The sequence below is a fragment of the Mustela erminea genome, chromosome 12 (assembly GCF_009829155.1).
Source record: "Mustela erminea isolate mMusErm1 chromosome 12, mMusErm1.Pri, whole genome shotgun sequence".
Lineage (NCBI taxonomy): Eukaryota > Metazoa > Chordata > Mammalia > Carnivora > Mustelidae > Mustela > Mustela erminea.
Genome location: NC_045625.1, coordinates 6,009,439 through 6,036,871, shown reverse-complemented (window position 1 = coordinate 6,036,871; position 27,433 = coordinate 6,009,439). Strand labels below are relative to the sequence as shown.

The 27,433-nt window shown below is 54.0% G+C and overlaps 1 protein-coding gene across 5 annotated transcripts in view; it reads left to right on the top strand.

The window, feature by feature from the left end:
- USP20 (ubiquitin specific peptidase 20) overlaps positions 1-27,433 on the top strand; it is a 43,221-nt gene that overhangs the window by 96 nt on the left and 15,692 nt on the right. For 2 of the 5 annotated variants that reach the window (XM_032307763.1, XM_032307767.1), the window contains exons 2-11: positions 13,915-14,025; positions 15,158-15,254; positions 18,794-18,847; positions 19,280-19,342; positions 19,681-19,812; positions 20,800-20,896; positions 21,363-21,432; positions 23,424-23,537; positions 24,504-24,582; positions 26,860-27,307. In XM_032307763.1, the coding sequence (XP_032163654.1) occupies positions 15,174-15,254; positions 18,794-18,847; positions 19,280-19,342; positions 19,681-19,812; positions 20,800-20,896; positions 21,363-21,432; positions 23,424-23,537; positions 24,504-24,582; positions 26,860-27,307 (1,138 nt within the window). In that variant the 5' untranslated portion in view covers positions 13,915-14,025; positions 15,158-15,173. Of the gene's footprint in view, positions 1-6; positions 123-5,956; positions 6,157-13,914; positions 14,026-15,157; positions 15,255-18,793; positions 18,848-19,279; positions 19,343-19,680; positions 19,813-20,799; positions 20,897-21,362; positions 21,433-23,423; positions 23,538-24,503; positions 24,583-26,859; positions 27,308-27,433 lie in introns of those variants that run through there. The other 3 variants (XM_032307766.1, XM_032307765.1, XM_032307764.1) reach the window with 3 other exon arrangements.

Genomic DNA, 27,433 nt, shown 5'->3' with positions numbered 1-27,433 from the left:
GTGAGTTCCGGGCCGCCGCCGGCTGCTTCGGCGGGCCGGGCCTCTCCGAGCAGGGGCACCCCAACCTGGCTCCGGGCCGGCTGGGGCTTGGCTCTGCCAGGTGCGCAGAACGCCGCTGCCAGGTGAGCGGAGCCCGGGACCCCCGGCCGCCGCCGCTCTCTCCCCTCCTTCCGGCCGGCGCCCAGGGGTGTCGTCTGGGGCCTTGGGGACCCACTTGGAGCCCTGGGGGGGCTCGCTGCTTCTCCGGAACAGGGACCGCCACCTCTTTTATTTCTGCGGGGCCGGGCCCAGCGTTGAAAGCACGAGTGTGGCGTCTCGGGGCGCTGACTTATTTCCCCAGGGTCTGGGCCCTGACGTGCATTTTTTTCTTTAGGGATAAAAGATGACCACTTCTTAGCAGTGGTGAATTAACGTGCTGGCGCCGGCTGCCCCGCTAATGATGGCCTCCAGCCACTTCGTCCCCGCTTCCCATGTTTTGAACCCGCTCCGGAGGGTTTGAGGGGAGAGGGCCCCTCCTCGTGTGCTTGCCGGCCGCCTCCCCGGACCTTCGGGGGCCTTGTTGTCGTCCTTTGTCACGAGGACTGTCGCCCTGCCTTCCGCCCTTTCCACCTCGAGGATGCTGTGAGGATTAAGTTTATTTGAAAACAAACAGGCAGCAACGAACGCTTAGGAGAGAACTCAGTGTGTCCGTGATGGTTTACAGGACTTTTAGGAACCTCTTACACAGTTTTCCTTTTCTCTGTATAGGCCGGTCCTTTTCTTTGAAAGCACGGCCTCTCGTAAGCGCTACTATCTGGCAGGCACTGGGCTAAGCATTATCTCCTTGAACTCCCACCGCAAGCCTATGAAGTAGATCGAGTTATCGTTCATTCTGCAAATGAGGAGACTTTGGTTCACAGAGGCCATAGGAGCCTAAGGTTAAACAGCTGGAAGGTGGGGCAGGGGTCCGTGGCAGGTGCGCCTCTGCTACAGGTTGGGCAGGATACCTAGACAGGAGAAGCTCAGTAAATGTTTGCTGCAGCTGCGGGTATTACAGCTCATTGGCTGGGGGGAGGGGCTGACGGAGACTGTGCTGATTTCCTCTTCTGGAAGACCATGCAGATGCAGGGCAGCACTTTCTGGAATACCTTCCTTTTCTCTGGAACGGTCCCTCCTGAGATTGCTGTTCTGTCCCTTGGACTGAGACAAATGAACTCAGGACTTCTTGGAACAGCTTTTTGGCTTTGGTCAAAAGCCATATATTCAAGTCTCCAAGTTTTGCCTTCTGCAGTCTGGTTCAGCCAACCCCAGATGCACCTGGGAATCGCTGAAGCTGGCTGAAGGGGGGGCTCCCTGGGAATTGCTGCATGAACCCAAGGGGTCCGTGTCTGCAGATGTCACCCTTCCAGAGCTGACTCTGATTTTGCCCACCCAGCAACCTTCCCACTAGGAGGTACTGGACAGCACCAGGGAGAGGGCCAGAAGGCCAAGGACATTTCTGGACCCTTCTTCTCCTCTGCCATCCCAGGGAAGAGAGTCTGGTACAAATGAGCTGGGGGGCCAGAGTGCCCAGTGCCCCTCAGCCCTTGGGTTGTGGCTGGTCTCCCTGACACCTGTTTAGCAAAAGCGGTGTGAATGGGTGGCCGGGCTAAGGGGCTGCAGACTTTCCAAGTCTCGCTGGGCCTTTTTTGGGGGTGGTGGGGGGGTAGATAAAACGGCTTCTCAGAGGGAGCTGCTGGGAAATGTGGGTTCTCTTCCATTCAGAGATGTGTCCTGCTGTAGTTTGGAGAGTTTGGTTGTTTAAGGAAATGTACGCATTTGGCTTGAATTTGGGTTGGTTTGTGAGCTCCTTCCTGGAGCCTGGCTTGTTTCGGGGTTCAGTGAACATTAATGTCTAAGTAGACTTGGGACAGAGCAAAGCAGTTGCAGTTTGCAGCGTGGCTTAGTTAAGTGTTCAGTAGAAAAGTTTGCTGGACTAATTTACTTCCTCAGATATTCACTGAGCTTTTACTATATGGAGCAGGCACTGTTCTAGGTGCTTGAAGTATGCCAGGGAGCAAAAAGATTAAAGATCCTTGATCTAGTGGACTTTCTTTCTTTCCTTGAAAAAAAAAAATTTATTTATTTATTTATTTATTTGAGAGAGAGAGAGAGAGAAAATAAAAGCATGAGTGGTGGGGTTGGGGAGAGCAGAGGGAGAGGGATAAGCAGATTCCCCGCTGAGCACGGGGCTTGATCCCTCCACCCTGAGGTCATAACCTGAGCTGAAATCCAGAGTGGAGCTCAACGAACTGAGCCACCCAGGTGCCTCTGTTTCAGGTTCTAATAACATTAAGTATGTAAAGTATATTAGAGGGCGATGAGTGGTATGGAAATAGAGCGAGGCAAGAGAATCATGAATGGGAGGGGGGATTGAGTTGCAAATTTAAATTGGTGTATTCTCATTTGGGGTTAGATCGGTAACATTATAAAGCAGCGGACAGAGTTATAGGTCCTGACCCTCAGTTCAGGCCCGCATTCTGCCACCTAACCTGGTGACTCTGGGTAGGAGCCTTCCCTTCTTGGAGTCTCTTTCCCCACTGGGTCCCTATTCTGTCATTTACTGGCTATGTGACCTTTGGTGTGAACCTGTCTGACCCTTTCCTGCTTTGCGGTTTTAGGGGTCTTAGTCTGAGTTTCTGCTTATACTTATGCGCTCCAGGGTTTGTGGCTTCTCAGTGACTGGGGCCAGTCACTGCTTGCAGCCTGCTAACCCCCAATGACTGTCAGCCTGGGGTGGTCCCAACCCATGCCCTCTCCAATTAACTGACTCTTCCAGAGCCTGCAACAAATTGCAGTGCCAGGCTTCAGGGGTGTTATCGTAGACTTCAGGAGTTTAAGCTGAGCAGAAAAATGCTCTGAAGCATGACTCAGAAGTGGCTCTTGTGAAGGAGACCAGAGGGAGCTGCCCTCCGAATGTGGGTGTTTGGTTTGGAGGAGTAGAGGTGATCCCTACTCCAGGCTGGCTGGGGCTGCTGGGAAGACTGTGGCGCTGAGAGTTCAGAGCACTTTCTGGGTGGGCAGTCCCAAGTTCAAATTCTGGATCAGGAGCTCAGTAGGTGTGTGACCTCTAGCCAGTTACTCTACCTCTCTGAGTCTCAGCCTTTCCTCCTTTAGTGATGGAAGTGAAGATGGGTTTAGCTCCCAGTTGTTGCTGGCCCTCCAGGAGGGTGGTCAGGATTCAGTGAGGTCGGTTAGAACTGGAGATGTGGGAGAACGGAGGTGTGGGGCCAGCAAGACATGTCAAGGCAGGAGGAAGCTGAGGGTTCTGCTTGGGAGTCAGGAGGAGGTGGTTGGATTCTTGGGGAATTAAGACGGGGTTGACGGGCGGGATGAATTTGGGCTTTAGGGGAAATGTTGAGAGAGGAGGGCAGGAGAGAGCCTCTGCGAGTCGGAGGGTTATGGAGGGGTGTGGGCAGGTGTGGGGGGTGTGGGATGGCTGATGTAATAAGGATCATGGCAGGTCTCTGTGTTGGCGGGGGCTTGGCAGCATCCCGTCTCCCATCCTAAGGAACTGGCCTCCTAGCTGGGAGGAGTAGGTGGCCAGAACTGCCAGGAAAATGATGAGTAATGGGCATCCTAGGCCTGGTCTGAGCAGCTGATGCCAGGCCCAGATGGGCTGCCTGCCTGGGGTTACTTTCCCCCTTCCTTGCTGCAGGCCGCAGTGCCTGCCCTCCTGCCGCTGAACCCTCTCGGAAGCCTCGCCCGGGGCCTGCAGTGGGTGGGCTCTGGGCCAGACCCGCCAGGGCCTCCCTCCCCCAGCTTTCTCTGCCCCAGGAGAGGAGGCTGGCCTGGCCCCTCGGGAGGGGGAGATGACTTGCTGACTCCCAGCAGCACAGCGGCTCCCAGAGGGCCTGTTCCCGGGAGCCAGCTCCCTCTGCAGCATAGGGTTCCTGCCCTTTCAGTCTTTATTAGGTGCCTGCTGTGTGCACTCCAACTATTTGCACAGAGGCAAGGGAGGGAAGCGCTGTGAAGGCAGATGCAGCCTGGCTCCTTCCTCACTGTGTCGCCTCCTCGCTGTACGGTCTCGGGCAAATGGCTTCCTGTGTCTGGACCTCCGTTCTTCCGCCCTAAGATGAGAAACAGCTTTCCTGACGTGAAGAGTGTAGGAGAAGCCCTGGGCATATCACCTGGTCAGAGTCAGCGCTGTCCTGGGCCCCGGAGCCCCGGCTGAGAAGCTGATGGAGGGCACCCTTGGGCATATGACTCACATTCCTACCCGTCTCAGTCCCCTTATCTATAAAACATGGCCAGTAACACAAATTATAGCCCACAACGTTTCTGAGCGTCCTTGCTTTGTCCGGAAATGCAGACTCTGAGCCACCCTGGAAGTCCACATGATCAGAATGCTAAATTCTCCTTACGCATTGTCTCCCTGCACCCTCCTGTAATACTGCTTGCCTGCTTTGTCCCCATTTCATGGATGCGGAAACTGAGGGGCAACTGATTTATCTAAAGACACACAGCTTGCGAGGGACCAGCAAGGGGCCGAACACAGGGCTCACTGTCTCGTTTCCTTCCGGAATTAGGGTCAGGCCCAGAGCTAACATATGTGAAGCAGTTGACCATGGGTAAGAGCAGGAGAAGGCGGCTGCCGCTAGTAATGATTTCATCTCTGGTGGCTACATATAGCTACCCTGGGGTTGAAATGCAGGCCTCTGTGCCCCATGAGGCCAGGCCCCAAACCTGGCTTGTGTTCCATTATCCCAAGTCAGGCCAGTTGGGTACCAAGATAAAACGAAGTGAAAGCTTGTAGGCAGCGGAGATAAGCAGAGTGCCAATCTCGTAGACCAGGCACTTCTGACATCTCAGGTCCTGCGTGCAGAAGAGTAAACACCCAAAGTTTACAGTGCTCCCGCTCAGCTTTGCCCTTCCTACAAACTGATGGTTTTTTTTTGTTTTTTTTTTTAAAGATTTTATTTATTTATTTGACAGAGAGAGAGAGTACAAGCAAGCAGAGAAGCAGGCAGAGAGAGAGGAGGGGAAGCAGGCTCCCTGCTGAGCAGAGAGCCCGATGTGGGGCTTGATCCCAGGATCCTGGGATCATGTCCTGGGCCGAAGGCAGAGGCTTTAACCCACTGAGCCACCCAGGCGCCCCCAAACTGATGTTTTTAAACATCAACTTTGGGGAAAAAAGTGTTAGTAAACCTCAAACTTACTATGTTGGGCATGCTTATACACTGCTGGTAGGCAGATACATTTATGTAGTGGATCTAGAGGGAAACCGGTCAATGTGTATCCAGAGCCTCGAGCACATCCATTTTTCTTTTTTAAGATTTTATTTATTTGCCAGAGATAGAGAGAGAGAGAGTACACACAAGCAGGCAGAGAGGTAGGCAGAGGCAATGAGAGAAGCAGGCTCCCCGCCGAGGAAGGAGCCCGATGCGGGACTCGATCCCAAGACCCCTGGGATCACGACCTGAGCCGAAGGCAGCGGCTTAACCAACTGAGCCACCCAGGTGTCCCGTCGAGCACATACATTTTGACCTAGTAATTTTTCCTGGGTCAAAGATGTAGTTAAAGATTTATATTTCAGAATATTTCTCACTGCCTTATTGATAATGGCCACACACACACATAAACAGCCTAAGCTTCGGAGAGTAGGAAAGTGGCAAAGCAAGGTGTAGCTTAAATTGTATGTGGGAGATTAACCATTAGACATGAAGTTGTTGCAAAGAAGTTTAGTGACAGGAGAAATGTACATGATATAAACAGAAAAACCTTGTATGCAAACTCTGTTATATTCTAGTTTCATTTTGTAAATTAGACCTTCCTGCACGGGAGCAGGACTTACCAACCCGGTAGTGATCTTCTCCCGCCTCAAAGATCATCGCAGGTGACCGTTACGCCATCTTGTGTTTGTCCACGTTCTCCAGCTTCTACAGACGTGTGTATTAATTGTATTGAAACGACACAAAAAGCCTTTTTCTATTTACAGGGTTGGTGGAAGGAGATGAAAATTTTAACCCAGCCCGGAATTTAGTGAGACAAAAGCAAAAGCCTTAAGAGCAGATCTTCAAGTGAGTGAGTCGCGTGCTGGAAGGTCAGCTGTCCAAGCCGCTCAGCTGCAGAGGCACTTCCTCTCTCGGAGCTTCTGGGACCACTCACGTGCTACCCCCTCTCTAATAGGGACCTCAGGTGTCCTATTCACACCCTGAGGGTCTGGGGACCCCCCCAGGGGTAGAGTCGTGCTCCCTCAGTGCCCTGCCAGGGATCTGGGGAAAAACAAGGGCCCAGGAGGGACACTTTAAGTACCAAAGAGGCCAGACGTTCCTTCTTTTTATTTTGGAAACTTTAAAGATAATAGCCGTAACCTATCAGGACATGTATTAACAAAAGCAACACCAGTTCATTGTTGAAATGCAAGCAAGCGACAGAGGGAACACAAATCACTCGATCCCATCCGCCCAGGAATGATGATAACATCGTAGGTTGTAGGCGCAAAGTGAGATTAGTTTACCAAAATGGAATTTTCCTGTGGTAGTGTTTTATAGCTTTGAGTACTTTTTTTTTTTTTTAAGATTTTATTTATTTATTTGACAGAGATCACAAGTAGGCAGAGCAGCAGGCAGAGAGTGAGGAGGAAGCAGGCTCCCTGCTGAGCAGAGAGCCCGATGCGGGGCTCGAGCCCAGGGCCCCAAGATCATGACCTGAGCTGAAGGCAGAGGCTTTAACCCACTGAGCCACCCAGGCGCCCTACAGCTTTATGTACTGGAAGTCACTGTCCAGTTGCCATTCTGGGTATTTGGGATAGAGCAGTGAACAAAACAGAACGGGGCTTACATTCTTGAGAGGGAACAGACATTAGCCAAAAAAACAGGTAAATGACCCACATGATTACAGACCAGGCCAAATATGGACCAGGATGGACAGGGGGCCTTCCCTCAGAGGATGGCGGGGCGGAGTGGGTCTGCATTCAGCAGGGTGACCGACAGGTGCCTTTCCCAGTCAGGGGACAGTGAAGTGGAGAGAGGACAGTGACAGTGGATGGCATGGCAGGGCCCAAGGGGGACCAGTATCTTTCTTCATTGCGGATTTCAATTCTTTGGCATTCCCCGCCCCTCCCTCCACTCTGTTTGTTTGTTTAGTCAAGGTAGGATCCACACCCAGCATAGAGCCCAACAAGGAACTTGAACCTCAAGATTAAGACCTGAGCTGAGATCAAGAGTTGGATGGTTAACCAACTGAGCCACCTAGGTGCCCCCTACCCCCATTTCTTTCTTTCTTTCTTTTTTTTTTTAGTTAACATATAATGTATTATTAGCCCCAGGAGTACAGGTCTGTGAATCCTCAGTCTTACACATTCACAGCACTCACCATAGCACATGCCCTCTCCAATGTCCATAACCCAGCCACCCTGTTCCCCCCGCCCTTAGTTTGTTGTTTCCTGGATTAAGAGTTTCTTATGGTTTGTCTCCCTCCTGATCCCATCTTGTTCCATTTCTTTTTTTAATTTTAAAGATTTTATTTATTTATTTGACAGAAAGAGATCACAAGTAGGCAGAGAGGCAGGCACAGAGAGAGAGGGAAGCAGGCTCCCGGCTGAACAGAGAGCCCGATGCGGGACTCAATCCCAGGACCCTGAGATCATGACCCAAGCCGAAGGCAGTGGCTTAACCCACTGAGCCCCCCAGGCGCCCCGATCTTGTCCCATTTTTTTCCCTCCCTACCCCCACTCCTCTTATTCCTCATACCAGAGAGATCATGTGATAATTATCTTCCTCTGATTATTTCTCTCAGCCCCCTACCCCCACTTTAAAATGTCTTTTTAACAGTGTCATCCTCTCTTTCTCTCTGCAACTTCTGAAATTTTTATTTATTTTTGAAAATCTTATTTTGAAATTTCATTAAAATACATATAAAATGAAGCACCTTAATCATCTTCAGTGTGGGGTTCGGGGGCACTCAACACATTTACACTGTTGAGCTGTCGTCACCCCCTCCATCTCCAGAACTTTCCCTTCTTCCCAAACTGAAACTTTGTCCCCGTTAACAAATGACTCCTCCCTCTCCCTGGGAACCACCATTCTACTTTCTGTCTCTCTGGACTTGATTACATTAGGTAGCTCATAGAAGTGGAAACATATAGTATTTATCTTCTTTGTGTCTGGCTTATTTTTACCCAGTGTAATGTCCTCCAGGTTCATCTTTGTTGTAGCATGAGTCAGAATTTTCTTCCTTTTTTAAGGCTGAATAACATTCTGTTGTATGGATAGAGCACATTTTGTCTATTCATGTCTTTTGATGGACTCTTGGGGTGCTTCCTCCTTTGGTTCTTATGAATAGTGCTGCTGTGAACACGGGTATAGGAATATCTATTCAAGTCCCTGCTTTCAATGCTTTGGGGTGTATTGTTTATTGTGGGGGACACCTGGGTGGCTCAGTTGAGTGTCCAGCTCTTGGTCTCAGCTCAGGTTGTTTTTTTTTTTTTTTAAATATTTTATTTATTTATTTGACAGAGAGAGATCACAAGCAGGCAGAGAGGCAGGCAGAGAGAGAGGAGGAAGCAGGCTCCCTACTGAGCAGAGAGCCCCATGCGGGGCTTGATCCCAGGACCCTGAGATCATGACCCGAGCCGAAGGCAGAGGCTCAACCCACTGAGCCACCCAGGTGCCCCTCAGCTCAGGTTTTGATCTCAGGGTTGTGTGTTCGAGCCCCACATGGTGTAGAGATTACTTTAAAATAAAATAAAATCTTTTAGGGGCACCTGGCTGGCTCTTTTGGTAGAATATGTGGGTCTTAATCTCAGGGTCATGAGTTCAAGCCTCACGTTGGGCATGGAGTCTACTTAAAAATAAGATAGAATCTTTAAAATAATAAAGGGCTTTTAGTTAACTCTGTTGAGCTATAATTTACACACAGTAAAATGCATGCGCTTTAAGGAAGTAGTTCCTGAAATTTGACAAGTACAGAGCCGTGGCTAAATCCCATCTCAGTCAAGACCTAGAACATTACACCAGCACCGACCCTTCCCTCTGGGCGTCTTAACAGTGTAGCCTCAGCCTCCTCCCCAGGCAACCACTGACCCAATTTCTAACACCTTCGGTTAGTTTTGTCTGTTTCAAAGAGAAGCCTAGAATATGGACTCTTCCGTATCTGACTTCTTTGCTCAACTTAATGTGTCTGGAATTGACCCACGTTGCTGTGCATATCCGGGGTTCTTTCTGATTTCGAGTAGTGTCCCGTTAGACGAATATAATGTCCGTTAGCTTCAGTCTCCTGCAGTTGGACACTGGGAGGTCTTTGCAATTTGGGCCTGTGCCGTCTAAAGCTGCTACGAATGTTTGCCTACAAGTCTTGGTGTGGAGGTGTGTTTTCACGTCTCCTGGGCAAATAGCCAACGGTAAAATTGCAGGGTCATGGGATAAGTGTAAGCTTGACTTTGTAGGAAGCTGCCTGGCTCTTTTCCAGCTTTTGATAATATTTTACAGTCCTATCAATACAGGCAGATTCCTTCACATCCTCAGCAACACCTGGTATTAAAGATTCTATTATTTCTGGATGTCCTCGGTGCTGTGAGGTGTTCTCTGCAGAGGACACTGAGCATGCTTTTGTGTGCCTGTTGGCCCTTCTTACCTGGTATAGTACCTGCTCCGTCCTTCTCCTGTTTCACAAAACTGCGCAGTTTACTCTTCTCTGGGTTGTAAGAGTTCTTCATATATCGTGGATATTTGTTAGATACATGTACAGTGAACATTTTCTCCCAGACTGTAGCTTGCTTTTTCATTCCCCTAACAGCATCTTTTGAAGAGAAAAGTATTTAATTTTGAAAAAAGTTCAGTTTTTTTTTTTTAAAGATTTTATTTATTTATTTGACAGAGATTACAAGTAGGCAGAGAGGCAGGCAGAGAGAGAGGAGGAAGCCGGCTCCCTGCTGAGCAGAGAGCCCGATGCGGGACTCGATCCCAGGACCCTGGGATCATGACCTGAGCCGAAGGCAGCGGCTTAACCCACTGAGACACCCAGGCACCTGAAAAAAGTTCAGTTTTTTCCATGCTTCCTCGTATAACGAACACCTTCCATGTCCTAAGACCTTTGCAGATGCCAGAGTGGCAGAGCTTCTCTCCTAGGATTTCCCCTAGAAGTTCTAGAGTTTTAATGTTTGCTGCTGTTAAATCTGAGGTCAGGAGAACTGGCTGCCGGGGCCGTGTCGGGGCTGCTAGGGGAGGGGAGAGGGATGTGGTGTAGCGTGTGTCCACCCCTGCTGGGGGAGGCATGTCTGCAGCAGCACGTGGTGGCTCCACAGACGGACCTCGAAGGTTCTGCGGGCTTTGCAAAGCTCCCAAACCACGTGTGCAGAAAATCGGTGGGCAGGGGGCTTGAACTCACATGATGGCAGTAGGTGAATCTGGATTGGGAGCATGGATGTTAATCAAGTCCTGTGCCTCACAGATTTGTCGCCTCCAGAACATCGAGGTGCTTCCCCCATAATAGACGAGACTGTGTAGCCAGAACAGTTCAGAGTTTTAATCAAAGGAGGTGGTGTTGGGGCACCTGGGTGGCTCAGTCTTAGTTAAGCATCTGATTTAGACTCAGATCATGATCCTGGGGTCATGGGATTGACCCCCATAGCAGGTTTCCCCCTCAGTGGGGACTGTGCTTGTCCGTCTCCCTCTCATCCTCCCCCCACTCATTCTCTCTCTCTCACTCACTCACTGAAATAAGTAAAATCTTAAAAAAAAAATAAAAAGAAACATGAATTTCTGGAAACAGAAGTGGAGGAAGAGAGAAAGCTTGTTAAAAACACGAAGGACTGTTTACCTCTTGCTGTGGCAGGCAGTAGTCGCAGAACGAATTGAAGGGCAGAAGAGTCGGAGGCAGGCGGGATGCTGTCAGGGTTGAGAACGGTGGACGTTGGGGTTTTACCATCCCAAGAAGTGTGTTGCTAAGAACACATGTGCAGGTCTTGGATGACGTCCCTGATCACCTAGGTGCTGAGATGTGTGGCAGCAGGACAGAGCTGCCAGGAGCCAGGGTGGCTGCCCAGAGCCCTCCGGTGCACATGGAAGGAGGGAGCTCGTGGCTCAGCTGGAGGAGCTGTAGATGCAGCAGCTGGTTGGTGTGAAGGCCAGAGGAAAAGGTGGAAAACCGAAGGGCTCTGAAGCTGAGCTCTGGCGGCGCCACAAGCAAATGAAGAACTAGAGGACAAAGAATTGGGGGAAGATGTCAGCAGTTTGAAAAAGAAAAAGCAAGTGGAGCATCTCAAGGATGTATTTTAGAGTAACTTGACTCTGCCAGAAACTTGGAGAAGAATAAGAAGAAAGGGAAGATCTTTTAAACCCTCTGGTGACCACCAATTACATAAAGTCTGTGATCCATTTCTAAATAAGTTTTGTGTATGGTGTGAGGTAGGGGTTAAAGGTTATTTTTTTCCCCCATATACAGAGCCACTGTTGAAAGGACTGCCTTTTGCCCATTGAATTATATCAGTACCTTTGAAAAAAAATTTTTTTTATTTATTCGAGGGAAAGGGAGAGAATAAGTGGGGGGGACAGAGAATGAGTGGGGGGACAGAGAGAGGAAGAAGCAGATGCCTCTGCTGAGCATGGGGTCCAGTGCGGGGCTCAATCCCAGGACCCTGAGATCACGGGCCCAAGCTGAGGGCAGATGCTTAACTGACTGAGCCACCCAGGCACCCCTATCAGTACCTTTCTTGAAATCATTCAACCACATATGTGTGGGTCTAACTCCAGACTCTTGCTTCTGTTCCCTGGAGCCATGTGTCTGTGTTCGAGCCAATGCTACCCTGACTTGATTACTAAACCTTTATAGAGAGTCTTCAGTCAGATGATATAAGTCTACAGATTTTGTGCTTTTGCCAAATTGTTTGGGCTCCTTTAGGTTTTTTTTTCTGTATACATTTTAGAATTAGCTTGACAATTTCTGCAAGAAAGCTTGCTCAGATTTTCACTGAGATTGCATCGAATCTGTAGACCAATTTGGAGCAGAATGGATATCTTTTTTTTTTTTAAAGATTATTTATTTGACAGAGAGATCACAGGTAGGCAGAGAGGCAGGCAGACAGAGAGGGGGAAGCAGGCTCCCCACCGAGCAGGGAGGCCAATGCAGGGCTCGATCCCAGGACCCTGAGACCATGACCTGAGCAGAAGGCAGAGGCTTAACCCACTGAGCCACGCAGGTGCCCCCCAGAATGGATATCTTAATATTGAGTACACCAATCCATGAACATGGTTTATCTCTCCTATATATTTAGATCTAATCTAATTTCGTGAATAGGAAGATTCAATATATACATTTTTAGTGGTTGCAGTGTACAACAGAGTCTGGTTGTATCATTATTTGTCCAATGGCTATTACTGTTTCCTTAGGTTCCCCCCATTATAAACAGCACATACCTTTGTCATTCTGTCTTTGCACATACTCTGATTACTTACCTAGAAAAAATCTGGAGTCCCCTTAACCCTCTGGACTCTTCTTTGCTATCTGCCTCATTTAAACTGGTGATTTGTGTGCAGTGAGGTGGGGAATGTCAGTGGTCTGGGCCTATTTTGGGGAGGCCCCAGCAGCACACTGATTTAGAAGAGGAGGTAGCAAAACTCTGGCAGCAGGCCTGGGTTATTTTGCCAAGCCCTGGAGCTAAGAATTTTTTTTGAAAAAGAGTTTTAGTACATTGTAAGAAAAAAATACAAAGAATATGTGATCAAGATAGACATGACCCACAAAGCCTAAATCATTTACTGCCTAATACTTTATAGACAAGGTTCGTCAAGCCCCGATTCAGAGCTTGGCTCTGTACCAGTCTGATCAAGGACCCACCCAAGGACTGACTGACTAGCTGAGGGTTGACCTTGGCTTAGTCCTGGAGATACTGAACTCCAGCTCTGTGTCTTCTATAAAACAGGGTCAGTGAGGGTACATGGAGGGTTGTTAGCCACAGGGCTCTTTTTTTTTTTTTTTTCCCTTTCCCCTATCTCAAGTTGGAGGAACTTAAGTAGTCTGATTGCATGTGTGCCTCGGGATGGGCCCATCGCTGTCATCCTTGTCCTGGGCACCACCCCTGGTACTGGGCATCAGGCTCATAAGCCGACTCTGCCATCCAGCTGGAGAGACGGGCCCCACACCAAAGTCACTTCCTCCCCGCTCTCTCCAGTGTCCTCACCGTATTGTAGCTTGTCAGCCTGGTGCACTTGACCTTGGTGGAAATGAAAAAAACTAATAAACAAACAACAAAAAACCTAAAAATCTCTCTTTGAGTGAAGAGGCTTGGAATTTAGAACCTTGAGCTTGTCATTGTCATGTGACCATTTTAAATGTTAGCTTCTAACTGCCTCTCCCTCTTCAAACTGCCCGCATCTGGGAGACTGTGGCCCAGCAGGGCAAGGAGGGGCAGTGGCGACACTTGGATGGACTTAGTTGTGCCTCTCGCCTGGGGTTGCTCAAGACTTGGGGTTTGGGGGTTCTGAGCAACACAGGATCCTCGGGAGGCACCGAGGATGATCTGAGGGTCCCAGGGGCATTCGTGGAAGGGGCTGGGCCTTCTGTCCAGAGGGTTAACAGGCAGTGGCAGCCAGAGGGAGCATTAGTTGGGGAGGCCTGTGGCCCTCTCTTACAGACCCTTGAAGGTCTCTGCTCTCGGGGATCATAGAGATGATGCCCAGCAGTGGCTAGTGAAGGGTCCAACACCCCCAAAGAGGGGCAGGTCCTAGTTGCCAGCTCTGCACAAGCCTTCTCGAGCTACCCTGGGACTGGTGTGTTTTTACTGTCCCTGTGAATGGACTGAGGAGCCTATCCAGCCCGTGGATGCCTCAAATGTTCAAAAATTCACTTGCCCTCTTCCGGAGGAATTCGGGCCTATTTTCAGCCTCTGGTCAGTGCAAAGAGTGATTTTGAAATAACAGAGCTGCATGAAGTCCACTGGTTTGTTCCCCACTCCAGGTTCCCTGCTGGAGGCCCAAGCTCACCCCAGCAGGCGCGGCCCACCACTGCCGGCTGTCCACGGAGAATGCGGATGTCAGCTGCTTCCTGGGGGTGGCGCTCTACACAGAGGTAGGCCTGCAGGTAGGCCTCCCCCCTGTCTGGGGGAGGGGCGGGGGGCCTGAAACCCGGACCCAGGAGGAAAGTCTTTTAGGTGAAATAAGGGGATTGTGGTTATGTCTTTTTTTTCTTTTTTTAAGTCCTTATCTTCTAGAAGAACCTGCTGAGATGAAATGATAGGGTATGTGGGCTCTGCTGCCAAAAGGAAGAGGGAGGTTGGGTGAAGCTAGGAGATGGTCCGTGGGAGTGAGCCACGCAGTTCCGTCTGCTTCTGCGTGTGTTTGCACTTTCCCAAGGTGGAAAGGGAGCGACCACAGGCGGGGCCTCGCGGGCCCAACCAGCTTGGGCATTAGCCTTGGCCTCGCACTCCTTTCTGTGAGACCCAAGAGGAGGAGGAACCTCTATTTCCTAATCTATACAACGGGGCTTCATCACAGCTGCCTGGGAGATGGCTGAGGCAGTTTGCAGTCAAGTAATGCCCGGAGACCACTTCGGGTGTTACCTGGAACCTTAGCAGCCGCTGGGAACAGCAGCTGTGGCTGGGGCCTTCTGGGAGAGCGGGGGGTCTGCCTCCCTCGGCAGGACACGCAGCCTCTGCTGTTGATCCAGCCACCTGGGCTCCACGTCATCTCTGGTTGGTTTGGACGTTTTTGGCAACAGTTTGGAGCTAGAATCAATAGTCGGATTCCTGGGTGTGATTTCTGCCAAAATTTTGGGTGGCTGAGGCAAATTCAGGTATTTCTTTTTTGACATTTTCTTTGGAAATAATTGTAACTCACAGGACGTTGCCACAAATGTCACGCAGCTTCCCCCAGTGGTACCACATCTTTGGTGTATCTGCAGGACGGTGTCCCAGCCGGTAGAGCTGACGGCGGCACACCCCACAGAGCTTACTCACAATTTACCAGTTTTACACATGCCCATTTGTGAGTCCTTGAGCAACCCACTGGGGTCAATATTACCATCATGCCCAGTTCTCAGAGAAGGCCAGTGAGGCTCAGAGCAGTTAAGTAGCTTCCCCGAGTCACCACCTGATTTGTGGCAGAGCCAGGGCCTGAGACCAAAGTTGTGCACTGAGCCACTAGCCCATGCTTCCCTCCCGCAGCGGCTGCTGTTAACCCAGTCTCCCTGCATTTTCTCATAGGTGAGCCCAGGCCAGAATGGGGGACTCCAGGGACCTTTGCCCTCACCTTGACTCCATAGGGGAGGTGACCAAGGAGGACTTGGTGTTCAAATCTAAGGTAAAGCATTAGACTTTCCAAGGCTGGCAGCCACTCCCAGGGGCCCTGCGTTCCTGAGATGCAGATGTTTCCAAAGGCAGTGGAAGAACTGGCTTCCCGACAGTCTCTGCTTAGGCTTTTGTGTAAATGGAGGGCCTGGCGTCTGTTCGGGAGGCCTTGGGGGGGGGTGCATCCTAATGGCCATTAATTAGTACTTAGCTCACTCCATCTGGGAGCCGCTAATGCTCTGCGCATTAGAGGCTGGCGCAGGTGCCCAGAGCCGCCTCAGGGCAGGGCGTGGATCATGCTTTGAGAGCCCACGGAGATTTTGGCACATGTGACCCGAGGAGGGCCCTGGGGGGCCCACAGTGAGAGATGGTGGGCCTCTCTGAGTGGGGAGGATGTGTCTTTGTCTGGAAAAATGTTTTGAATCTGTGTAATACTTTCCTGTGGTTCAAAATCAAACAACATGAAAATACCAACCTCAAGAAGTCCCCCCGCCCTCTGTGCTCACCCTCCCCTTCCCCCCTTTAGGGCACCACTTACAGGAGTTTTTTCTGGACCTTTTCAGAGTTTCTTTACGCAAATATGCTTATTTTTCATTTTCCTCTGCGTTCCCTAAAAGGTAGCATTACTGCAGACGCTGTTGTAACTTGCTCTGTTCACCAGACAGCCTGTCCCAGAGCTCTTTCAGCCCTGGTACCTAGACAGTTTTCTCGCTCTTGGCCCTGGCCTTGCCTGGTGTCTCATTGTATGGGCTGCAGGATTCAGCATCTGTGGGTGGCTGCACGGCTCTTTGATGTGGCCAGTGTGATGCTGGGATGAGTGGCCCCGGGGGAGTGCTGCTGGGCGCGGGGCAGAGCGTGCGGAGGGCGCACTCCTGGGAGTGGGTCTGGGGTCAGATTCCCAGACTCGCGTCCGGCTCTTCTTTCCGGGCACCTCATGCTGGTCCCTCAGCCTCCCCGTTAGCAGCAGTCCCGGCTGGCCTTTGGCCTGAGCTTAGCCTGGGCCCGTGGGAGGGATCCGGCGCTCTCAGTAGCTGCAGCTTCTTCTGAAGTAGTTTCGCTTCTCTGTGGTCTGGAGGAGGGGCTGAGCGAGGCTGCGGTGCATCTGCACTGACCCCGGGCTCTGCGCGGAGGAATAAGCGAGGCCGACCGAGGGGAGTTTCCTCCAGAGGAGGCAGGAAGAGGGGCATCTTGCTCAAACTGGCGAGCGAGGAGGGCAGATCCGGGCTGGGGCACAGCAGCCTTTTGGAGGTGCATCTGTCTCGGGCCCGTGTTTCGGGGAGCATGTCGTCCACCTTGCCCTGAGCATCCCGGGCCCTACAAACTGAAACGATTGTTTTAGAGCACCAGAAGGGGGAGGGCTACAAACAGGTCAGGCGGGTTGTAGGAGATGCGGATGGCCGAGAAACTCCTCAGAGAAGATGCTTAACCTCACGAGCAGTCAGGACCATTGCTGAGGGGGCGGGATGAGAGTGTTTTTGTCCGGCAGGGAAGCCGCAGGCGGGTGGGCTCGGAGCTGCCGGCATGGAGGGAAGGAGACCACGCGCGCGGTGGGGCTGGGTCGCCGTTCCTGTCCCTTCGGGAACTTGTCCAGCAGCGACATAAGTACCGTCGCAGAGACACGAGTACAGCAGTGTCCACAGAGCAGCACGCACCAGAGGAGGGAGCTGGCGGCGCTCTGCATAGTCATCAGGAAGGGAATGGGGTCAGTTGTGCTGCGCCAGCGGCGTGGGACCCGTGTGATCATTGCGGGGGATGCGGTGTGATGTCCGTGTCCAGACTCGGGACGATGACCATAAAAAGGTGGCAGAAGCGTGTGTCGGAGAAACATGTACAGTGTGATCTGATCTTTCCTAAAGCCACACCTTCCCCAAGAGTATGCATATTCTTTTGTATCAGTAGAAAATGTGGAGGGACCTGTGTCCGATTATTCTGGCATATAGATTTACTATACGGTAACCCTCTACTTCAGACTGTGTGTACATGTATGCATCGTCTGCACTGTTAAAACAAGCGTCCTGGGCACCCAGCCGGCTCATTCGGGAGAGCACGTGACTCGGGACGGCAGAGCTGTGTGTTCGAGCCCCACGTGGACTTAGAGCCTACTTAAAAGCCTGGGATACTTTTGTCATCCCAATGACTGAAAGCAAGAGGAAGCCCCAGATGAAGGAATTGAATTGTGAAATCAGGAAAACACAAAAGAGATGGCAAATTCAGGAAGGTCCAGAGCTGCCGACGGCTCCCCGGGCTAGCCACAGCACCCCCAGCGGGAGTCCCAGTCGGGCTGCGGACCCCAGTTCCAGCCTGCTTAACCTCAGCCTGACGCGGAGCTCCGAGTTTAGACATGGCCACAAACTGGGCTTCGTGCCAATGAGATGTTCCTGAGGGAGCGTGGTGGGGGGAGGCCTGCTTTCCAGCCCCGGCTCCCCGGCTTCCCCGTCCCAAGCCTGCTCCGTAGCATGGCGGGACCTCTGAGCCTCAGTTGATCATCTGTCCGAGGGAGGTCTGCACGGACTGGTGGGGTGATGTGAACCATGTGTGACGAACTGAGCCCAGTCCTCCTCAGTACGTAGACCTTTCGCTCTGACTGAGCCCCTTGTTGTAACTGCTGTCAGACCTGGCCCTCAGAATCCACTTCAGAAGACGGAGGTCCCTTGGGCATTGTGGAGCCTTAGCTGGGAACTGCTGTTCTAGACATGTGCACACAGGCTTATGTAGGGCACATTTTAAGTTGCAACAAAGAGACCCTGAAATACAGTATCTTAAATGAGATAGACACATCTTTTTCTCTCACCGAATCGTTCCGAGCTAGGTAGGATGGTAGGGCGTCCCTACCACATGACTTTCATCTCTGAGAACAAGGTGCTTGCTTGTGCTCCTGCCCTCGCATCCACATTCCAGCCGGGGGAAGGAGGAGAAGGAACTAGGGGTGTGCACAGCCCCAAAAGCGGCATGTATCACTTTCGCTGTCATCTCATTGACGAGAACTGAGCCCCGTGACCCCAGTGGGGGCTGAGAAACAGTCTGCAGTCAGCTGGCCATGTGCTCAGCCCAAATCCGTGCGTTTTGTTACTGAAGCAAGAAGGGGAGATACTGATGGACAGGCTCTGTCACCTGGAAGACCAGAAACCTCGGTGTTTTCTGGGGACCTCAGACGTAGCCACGTTGCAGTTTGTGCTAGGCGCTGGGGAGTCACAGTGGTAGACTGGGCAGAGCATGCCTCTTTCACGGAGCCCAGGGTCTGGGTGGGGAGAAAGGCTTACACAGTCTTCAAAGGAAGAGAGGAGGGTGTGAGTTAAGAGCACATTAACGGGTCCACTGATTTGAGTTTCAAGTGATTTTACAGAATATGTGTTTGCAGCACATAATGAAACAAAATTCAGAAGTGAGGTGTGAAGTGCCCTGCGAGGGGGGACATGTAGATTGGCAGGCTGGTGAAAGCCTTTCCGAGCTATAAAAAGTCTTTCAGTGGAGAGCTTTGGGGTCCGGCTGTCAGCGCCTCTGGCTGGAGTGGCCCCCCTGTGCTGCTCACGCTCGGCTCTTACCCTCGCACAGGGAGTCTGTCAGTCGTGTGGTGTTGCTGGACCGAACCTGTGGGCCTGTCTCCAGGTAAGCCATCCTTGTCACCGTTGGGGGCGGGGAGCTTGGTCTAGACCCTAGGCTGGGAGTGTCTGTCTCTGGTGGGCGCTGCTGGAAACGTCAGGTGGGGACACGGGGCCTGGTTGTCTCAGGCCCCGGGCCCAAGTCAAGAAGGCACTAGAGTGAGCGGATGGGTCTGGGCGCCACGCAGCCAGGCCTCAGTTGGCTCCCATCTCGCTGTGACCCTGTCTGGGCTTCGTGCAGGAGGCCAGTAGCCCAGGGCACCCTGCTCCCCCTTACTCAGAGGCCAGGGCAGCTGGCACGGTAGCTGTCCCGTTCAGCTGGAACCACAGGGTGTATAAAGCTGTTGTCCTGCGGGGTGACAGGACCTCAGTCGCTTGTGGGTCCTGGTGGTGGAAAGGGCCAGCCCCATCCTTGTTCCTTCCCTCCCTCCCTCCGCAGGTCTCCTGCCCTTACGTTGGCTGCGGAGAATCCTTTGCCGACCACAGTACCATTCATGCTCAGGTGAGCGCTGTGGCTGGGAGCATGGGCCCCGCGGGCAGACGGCCCCGCATCCGAGCCCCTGCTTCTGCGGCCTCTCAGCTCCGTCTGCCCCCTCTGGGCCTCGATGGCCGTGTCTGTAAGATGGGTCTAAGGGCAGCAGGAAGCGCGAGCTGATCTGCCGGTGCGAGCCTCCAGCCCTTGCGGGTGTCTGGTCAGTGGCAGCCCTAGGTGTCCCCGGCTGCGGGGCGAGCAGATTCTGAGCTTCCAGGCCTCTCTCCTGACCGAGGTCGCCCCGAGCTGCCGCGGGGCCCCTGTTGGGCCAGTGTATCCTCAACCTCGTTTTGGATCTTGCCCTCTAGGCAAAAAATCATAACGTGACGGTGAACCTGACCACATTCCGGGTGTGGTGTTACGCCTGCGAGAAGGAGGTGTTGCTAGAGCAGAGGCCGGCGGCGCGGCCGGCAGGCCCCTCACCCAGGTTCTCCGAGCAGGTAAGGGGGTGCCGTGGAGTTAGTGCCGGAGGTACTGACATACGCCGGTGACCCAGGCGTCGGTGGAGCCGGGATGGTGGTTCCCGGATGGCACCTGTCCCCGGGCAGTGTTCTCAAGTGCCTGCAAATGCTTGCTGAGCCCTGAGCCAAGGCTCACGTGGAGGGTTGAGGACACAGACACCCTCATGGGAAGGGCTTCCCTTTGGGAGTCCACAGGCTGTGGGGAGGCTTTGTGCAAGGACTTGTGGGAGCCTGGCTTGGGGCCTGTGGAGGGCCCCTGCTGCCCCAGCTCTAAGCTGTATCCCCAGTAGTCACTGCAGTGCCGTGCTCTCTGGGAAAGGCCTGGAAACCCATCTAACGAGGTGCTGACCGGTCCCTGTGCCCCACTGAAAGGCAGTGGGCCCCGTATGGAGGGCAGCCTCGGGCTGGGGTCAGTGCGCTGCTTGGGGCCGTCCAGCTACCAGCTGTAGTGAGAGCCCAGGGGACCCTGCATGTCCGGGTGTGCCCGCCTCCCCCACACTGACACAGTCACTGTCACGTAGGCGCTCCCTGCGTGTTTGTGAAAGATGTTTGCAAACGTGGAAGATGTTTATGATTTTTACCCAAAAAGATTATCATACAGCATATGGACAGTAGCTTGTTTTGGGGGCCTGTGCATAGCAACAGTTAAAAATCTGCAAGCTATGCGTGGACATCCCGAATTGTCTCAGGAAAGTTACATTGTCATTATTCTTCGTTTCTATTTTTTTTTTCCAGATCTGTTACAAATAAGATAATTTTTTCATTATTGTAACTAAAATACAAGTTCCCGGGCTGGGGCCACCAGTGCCGGCTCTGGGGTGCCCTCTGCTCAGAGGGGCTGACTCGGTGCGGACTCGCGGCTGGGGGCTGGGCTTCCTTTCCCCCGGGGGGGGGGGCGCGTGGGCCTCTGACCCCACCCCTCCCGCCTCACCTCCCCGTGCTCCTCACGCGGAGTCTCCCTCGCAGGACTCTCCCCTGCCCTCCCACCTTCTGAAAGCCGTCCCTATTGCTGTGGCCGACGAAGGAGACTCCGAGTCCGAGGACGATGACCTGAAGCCTCGAGGTAGCCCGACCCCAGGACGGGGGGCGCTGTGGTGCGGGGCATGGGGGGGGTCTCGGCTGTGGGCCGGGAGGGCCTCCCGACCGACGGCCTGATGGCTGACGGCGCAGTGGCTCCCCTTGGAGTGCCGGCTGTCCGGCTGAGTCCCAGTGGCCTGCCAGCCCTCACCCCGCTCCTCAGCCCCGTGACCCCACGTGGGCCGGCCCTGCCGCCCCCTGTCTCCTCACGTGTGCGGGGCGGACGCTGGGCCGGGTTGGGCGGAGGGAGGAAGGGTCCGTCTGTCTGAAACTCTCAGGGACCCACAGCTCTCCTGAGCAGAAACATATGAACGTACTTGGCAGATTTCTGGGGCGGGACACCAGCCCCCCCCCCCCCCCCCCCCCCCGTCCCACCCCGGTTGGATGATGCCGCAGCTCAGCTGGGAGGGGCAGGGCCCTCACTTTCCCTCCCCCGTGTGACTGGTTCCTAGGCCTCACGGGCATGAAGAACCTCGGGAACTCGTGCTACATGAGCGCCGCCTTGCAGGCCTTGTCCAACTGGTAGGTGGTGCCCTCGCCCAGGGGCTGGGGGGCCTGGAGCCGTCGCCGGCTGCCCTGAAGGTGGCCGCAGCCCCTGGGCTCTGTCGTGCATGTTACCCCCAGATGTGTGTATATGGATCCACGTCAAAAACCGTAAAAACACACATGGCCTTTGGCCCAGCTGTCCCTCCTGTCAGAATTAGTCCTAGGAAGGTCGGCTGAGGTGTGGAGCATGTTGCCTGGCGCGGGGGGGGGGGGGGTGTCCCTATCCTGTGTTCACAGGAAGGTTTGATGCTCCACATGTGTTTGTAAAGATTTTATCTATCTATCTGTCTATCTGTCTATCTGTCTATCTATCTATCTATTTATTTATGTGAGAGGTGAGCAGTGGGGAATGGCACAGGGAGAGGAGAAGCAGCCTCCCGGCTGAGCAGGGAGCCTGATGTGGGGCTCTGTCCCAAGACCCCGGGATCATGACCTGAACCTTAATGCAGATGCTTACCCTACTGAGCCCCCCAGGCGCCCCAGTGGTCCCCATTTACAGGCCAGATTTACAATGAGTACAGGACAGTATTTACTGAACATAAGGGGTCAGAATGTGGCCATGGGGAGAAAGGAGGTTATGAAGCTTTGTGTGGTGCAGTCCCATTTGGGGGAGATATCCCTAATTTTTTTTTTTTAAGATTTTATTTATTTGTTTGACAGAGACACAGCGAGAAAAGGAACACAAGCAGGGGGAGTGGGAGAGGGAGAAGCAGGCTTCCTGCTGAGCAGGGAGCCCGATGCGGGGCTCGATCCCTGGACCCCGGGATCATGACCTGAGCTGAAGGCAGGCGCCCCCGGATTCCTCATTTCTGTCTAGGATAGGCTGTTAACTCTGTGAAGCCAGGGCGTATCCTGGTACATAGGTGTCCCGCCTGGGAGGGACTCGGTGCCTGCCTGTGTGAGGGAGGGGGGGGGGGGATGTGTGCGTAGGAACGTCCAGAAGGATGCATGCCTAGAATCTTCCCGCGTAGTTGTCCTCCAGAAGGATGCATGCCTAGAATCTTCCCAAATAGTTGTCCTCACAAGGTAGGATTAAAGTCACTTACTGAGGGCGCCTGGGTGGCTCAGTGGATTAAACCTCTGCCTTCAGCTCAGGTCATGATCTCAGGGTCCTGGGATCAAGCCCCGCATCCGGCTCTCTGCTCAGCAGGGAGCCTGCTTCCTCCTCTCTCTCTCTCTGCCTGCCTCTCTGCCTACTTGTGATCTCTCTCTGTCAAATAAATAAGTAAAATCTTTAAAAAAAAAGTAAAGTCACTTACTGTTTACCCATCTCTAGACATTCTAGTGCTTTTACAATGTATATGTATTTCTCAAGTAATGAGATAAGTTGAGGAAAAGGGAAGATGCCTTCAGGTTGGGGAAGGTGGGCTGGGGTCAGGGACAGGCGCTCTCTCTCTGTCAGGCAGCAGCTGGCCCCTGACCACACGGCCCCTGAAGCCGGCAGCGCTGCAGCCCTGGGAGAGGGATGGGGGCTGTTTCGGCATCTCGGGGCGGCCATAACAGAGCATGGCAGGCAGGGTGCTCGAAACAGAAATTTATTCTCTCTCAGTTCTGGAGGCTACAAGTCTGAGGTCAAGGTGCGGGCGGGGGCAGGGGGAGGGGTGGCCCCTCTCCTTGACTGCTAGATGGCTGCCTTCTCCCTGTGTCTTCATGTCATCCTCCCTATGGGCGTGTTTGTGTCCACATCTCCTCCTGGCAGAAGGACGCAGTCATATAGGACCAGAGCCTACCCTGAGGGCCTCCTTTGAACCTAATTATGAGTCCAAATACAGTCACCTTTTGAGGTCTCCAACATGGGAATTTGGGGAGACCCAAGTCACCCTGTGGCAGGTCATCTGCAGGCCTTTCTGGCTCAAGGGCAGCAGCACGCCATCCCGCCCCCCCGCCTCCCCCACCGTAGGCTCTTGCTTCTCTCACCATCTCTTTCTAACCAATGCCACGCACCCTGCCCCTCTCCCTGCCCCTAGCCCTCCACTGACCCAGTTCTTCTTGGAGTGCGGAGGCCTGGTGCGCACAGACAAGAAGCCAGCGCTGTGCAAAAGTTACCAGAAGCTGGTCTCTGAGGTCTGGCACAGGAGACGGTGAGTGACTGAGCCCCTGACCTTGGGCAGGCGCCCGGGGCCCGGGATTTCTCTCTCTGCCCCTCAACCAAGCACTTCCTGTGCCTTCAGCCCCTCACTGCGTGCTTGTCACCTGGGTGACCCGCGCGGCAACCTCGTTTTACAAATTGGGGAAACTGAGGCTTGAGAGAGTTTATGTGTCTTGCTCAAGGAGCTTGAATTTGAAAGTGATATTGCCCCGAGCCTGTAGCCATTTCCCTGACGTGTGTGCCGAGGCCCAGACACGTGCCATGACTAGTCCGAGTCCTACCTGCCACCATGCGTGCAGGAGAGACTCTCACAGGCGGTGGCTGGTGACGACCCCGGAGGGGCTTAGCTCAGTGTGAAATGAATTTGCAGACCAGAAGTTTGGGTTAGACCTGTTTCCTCAGGAAAATTAGGAATAACTTAAAATGAGTTCATAGAAATATGCCGAGTGTAAAAGCAGATTATAAAACAGTGTGATGCAGTATAACTCCCGTTCTGTCAGAATTCTGCTAGGTTTATTTTCTGTGTGTGTGTTTTCCTGGAAAAGTCTGGAAATGTTGATGGCAGTCATCTCTGGGTGGTGCTATTAGCGGTGATGTTTCTCTGCTGGGCTTTTCTGAAATTTTAGACTTTTCAGTAATGAACACGTAATGCTTTTGAAATTAGGAAAAAACCGCAAGAAGTATTTCAGAAAGGAAACAGTTTTCAAGTAGGCTTGTCCCATATGGGTGGGAAATGAGGCCAAACCAATCATGAGTCTTTGCCTGGTAGCTGGTACCTTGTGACTCCGGGGATGTGCGAACCGGCAGGGGCTCGGGGCTGAGTCAGCGCCTCCCAGAGTTGCAGCGGACCCCTCACTGGGTCTGATCCGTCGCCCCAGGCCACCTGCCTTAGCAACCCTGATGGGGTTAGGACGCTCCGAGTGGGCCACCTGCGCTAACGGGTCTGGTCTTCCTACAGCCCAAGCTACGTGGTTCCCACCGGCCTGTCTCATGGGATCAAGTTAGTCAACCCGATGTTCCGAGGCTATGCACAGCAGGTAAGCCATCGGAGCTGCGCGGGGGCACCTGGGGCTGTTAGCAGGCCTGGCTCCGAAGCCGAGATCGGCATGGGAAATAGCAGTGCAGCTCGGCGGGGGTGGGGCGGGTCCCTCACTGCCTGAGCCCTTCGTGTCTGTGAGGACACAGTAGCCTCCTGCTTAAGAAGTCATTTGCCCGGCCACAAGGCTGGAGATTTGACCTCGGGCAGTCTGACTGTAGAGTCAGGCAGAATTTCACTTTTATTAAAGGAAACATTTGATTACAAGTTTTTGTAAGTCTAGGGAACCCTTTGGAAATCAGTGATTCTTTCTGCCGTCTAAACCCATGGGGCCAAAACGAAGCGGAGTGCAAGCCCATGTATGCCCCAGTCCCAGGCCGAGCGGCTCGTTCACGGGGTCCAGTCCCCTGCCTCAGACTGCCACACAACCTGGGGTTTCACTGCTGGGCTTGTGGGAGGAGCTGGACCTGTCTGGCCGTTCCTGTGTCCCCAACATGGGGGCCAGGGGCAGAGCCGCGGTCAGGTGAGGGATGCCTTCCGCCCTCTCCCTCGGCCCCCAGCACCCTCCCTGCCATCCCTTCCCGGGCGGAGGTTGCTGGGTGTTCTGGGCTCACACCGTCGATTAGATAACGCCCGAGTGAGGAGTCCAGTGCTGCCCGAACGCCGCTCTTCCCGGGCAGTGATAATGTCCTCCATGATCACGGTTCACCATCCACTGTTCATTAAGCTGTCCCTCCGCGCCCCACAAGGACAGCTCTGTTTATCCTCACAGAGCCCTCTGAGGTGGGCTCTGTCGTCACCCCCATGTTAGAGGTAAGGGGCTAAGGCTCAGAGAGGTTCTACAGCTCGCTCGGGTCACACAGCACAGAGCGGCAGGGCAGGACTCAGGCAGAGCTGAACCATGGCCCAGGCTCTCTGTGAGGGCCCTATGGAGCAGGGCTGCTGCCAAACACCCACCTGGACTCCAGAAGCATCCTTGTCTCTGGTTCTTAGATGTAACACAGGGAACATTCCTGAGTCTGAAACATGGGCGCGGCTGTGGGCCTCTGTTAATGACCACGGACTGACCACAGATTTTAGCAACAAACACATACCTGTGTTAAAAGGAAGAACCAGAGAGAAAAGTAGATGGTGTACTGGGGCCTGTTTCTTAAAAGAAACTTCTAGGCCTCTGACACAGGACCCACGAATCCTCTCTGCTCCCTCATGCAGGATAAGCTAGTGGTTAATTACTCTGATCTTCACGTTCAGCACTTTGCTGAGGAAATCCACCCAGAGCCTCCCTTCCGTCTCCCAGGACCAAGAGGAAGAGGCCCTTGTCTCCATGCCCGTGACGGAGGGCTGGGGGGGCTTGGCACCGTGTCGGCCAGTGGGGGTTGGGGGCACTGCTGCCGATGCCGGGCACCATGAGGGGCATGTCGTTGAACCCCGTGGCCCAGCATGGCACCTGGCCCCCCCGGCTGTTGGAGACCAGCCGCCACCACTGTGTTCGGGCCTTCTGCAGCACCTGGGGGTCCGGCGCTCGGCTGGGCCCCGTGGTCAGCTGTTGGGAGCTGCGCTGCCCGGGCTGTCTGGTCAGTTGGGTGACCTGGTCAGAGGCCAGAATCAAAGCTGTGACTCGACGCCCAGCCAGCCTGAAGGGGCGGCTTAGACACGTCGTGCCCACATCTCTGGGAGGGGCCATCCGGCCTCCGGAGCCTGTGCCCTACCACAGGCCGCAGTGGCAAGGGAAGGGGGTGCCTGAGGGGCCTGGTGGGCGGACGGGGAGGGCGGGGAGGCCCAGAGGACAGCGGGAGGGTGCAGGCGGCTGGCATCACCCCCACAAAAGTCAGCTGAGCCCTCACGTGCACCTGCGTCTTAGGGGGCCCCTTCCTGCTTCCACAGGCTCCCTGCCCGTCCCTGGAGTCCCCTCCTGTGGGGAGCGAGGTGACTTTCGAGGCTGAATGCGACCCCTCCGCTCTCCCGCACTGAGCTGGCAGCAGGGTGCTTAGGAGCAGGAGCTGGGGCGTCACACGGACCTGCTGGGGGGTGGGGGGTGCGGCTCTGCCACCTCGCGGCCGTGTGGTGGGAGGGGAGGCTCGGGCTGCTGTGTCCGCCTTAGGACGGGGATGGATGGAACTGCCACAGAGGCTGTTAGGGCCGCTCCGTAGGTCTCTAGCGGGTGTTGTGAGGGCCTGAGAGATGGATCCGCTGCTGTCCCCACCCCCAGAAGCAGTGGGGCGCTGGCAGCAGGGTCCTCCGCCCTGGAAAGCCCTGTTGATGCAGCCGCTGCTTCCAGGACACCCAGGAGTTCCTGCGCTGCTTGATGGACCAGCTCCACGAGGAGCTCAAGGAACCGGAGGTGGCGGCTGCGACGGTGCTGGCCGAGGCACAGGACTCAGACTCGAGCGATACGGATGAGAAGCGGGAGGGTGACCGGAGCCCGTCAGAGGACGAGTTCCTGTCCTGTGACTCGAGCAGTGACCGGGGTGAGGGCGACGGGCAGGTTCGCGGCGGGGCCAGCTCGCAGGCCGAGGCGGAGCTGCTGATCCCCGACGAGGCGGGCCGCGCCATCTCCGAGAAGGAGCGCATGAAGGACCGCAAGTTCTCCTGGGGCCAGCAGCGCACCAGCTCCGAGCAGGTGGACGAGGACGCCGACGTGGACACGGCCATGGCCGCCCTTGACGACCAGCCCTCGGAGGCCCAGCCACCGTCGCCGGGCTCCTCCAGCCCCTTCCGAACCCCAGGTGCCAGACAGCCACTCGGTCCAGCACCTCCTGCACGCCTGTAGCAGGCCGGACCCGCTCCGAACCGGGGTGTGGCTCAGCCTGCCCGGCCGCCCCGCACCCCCATGACACTGGAGGACAGGTGTC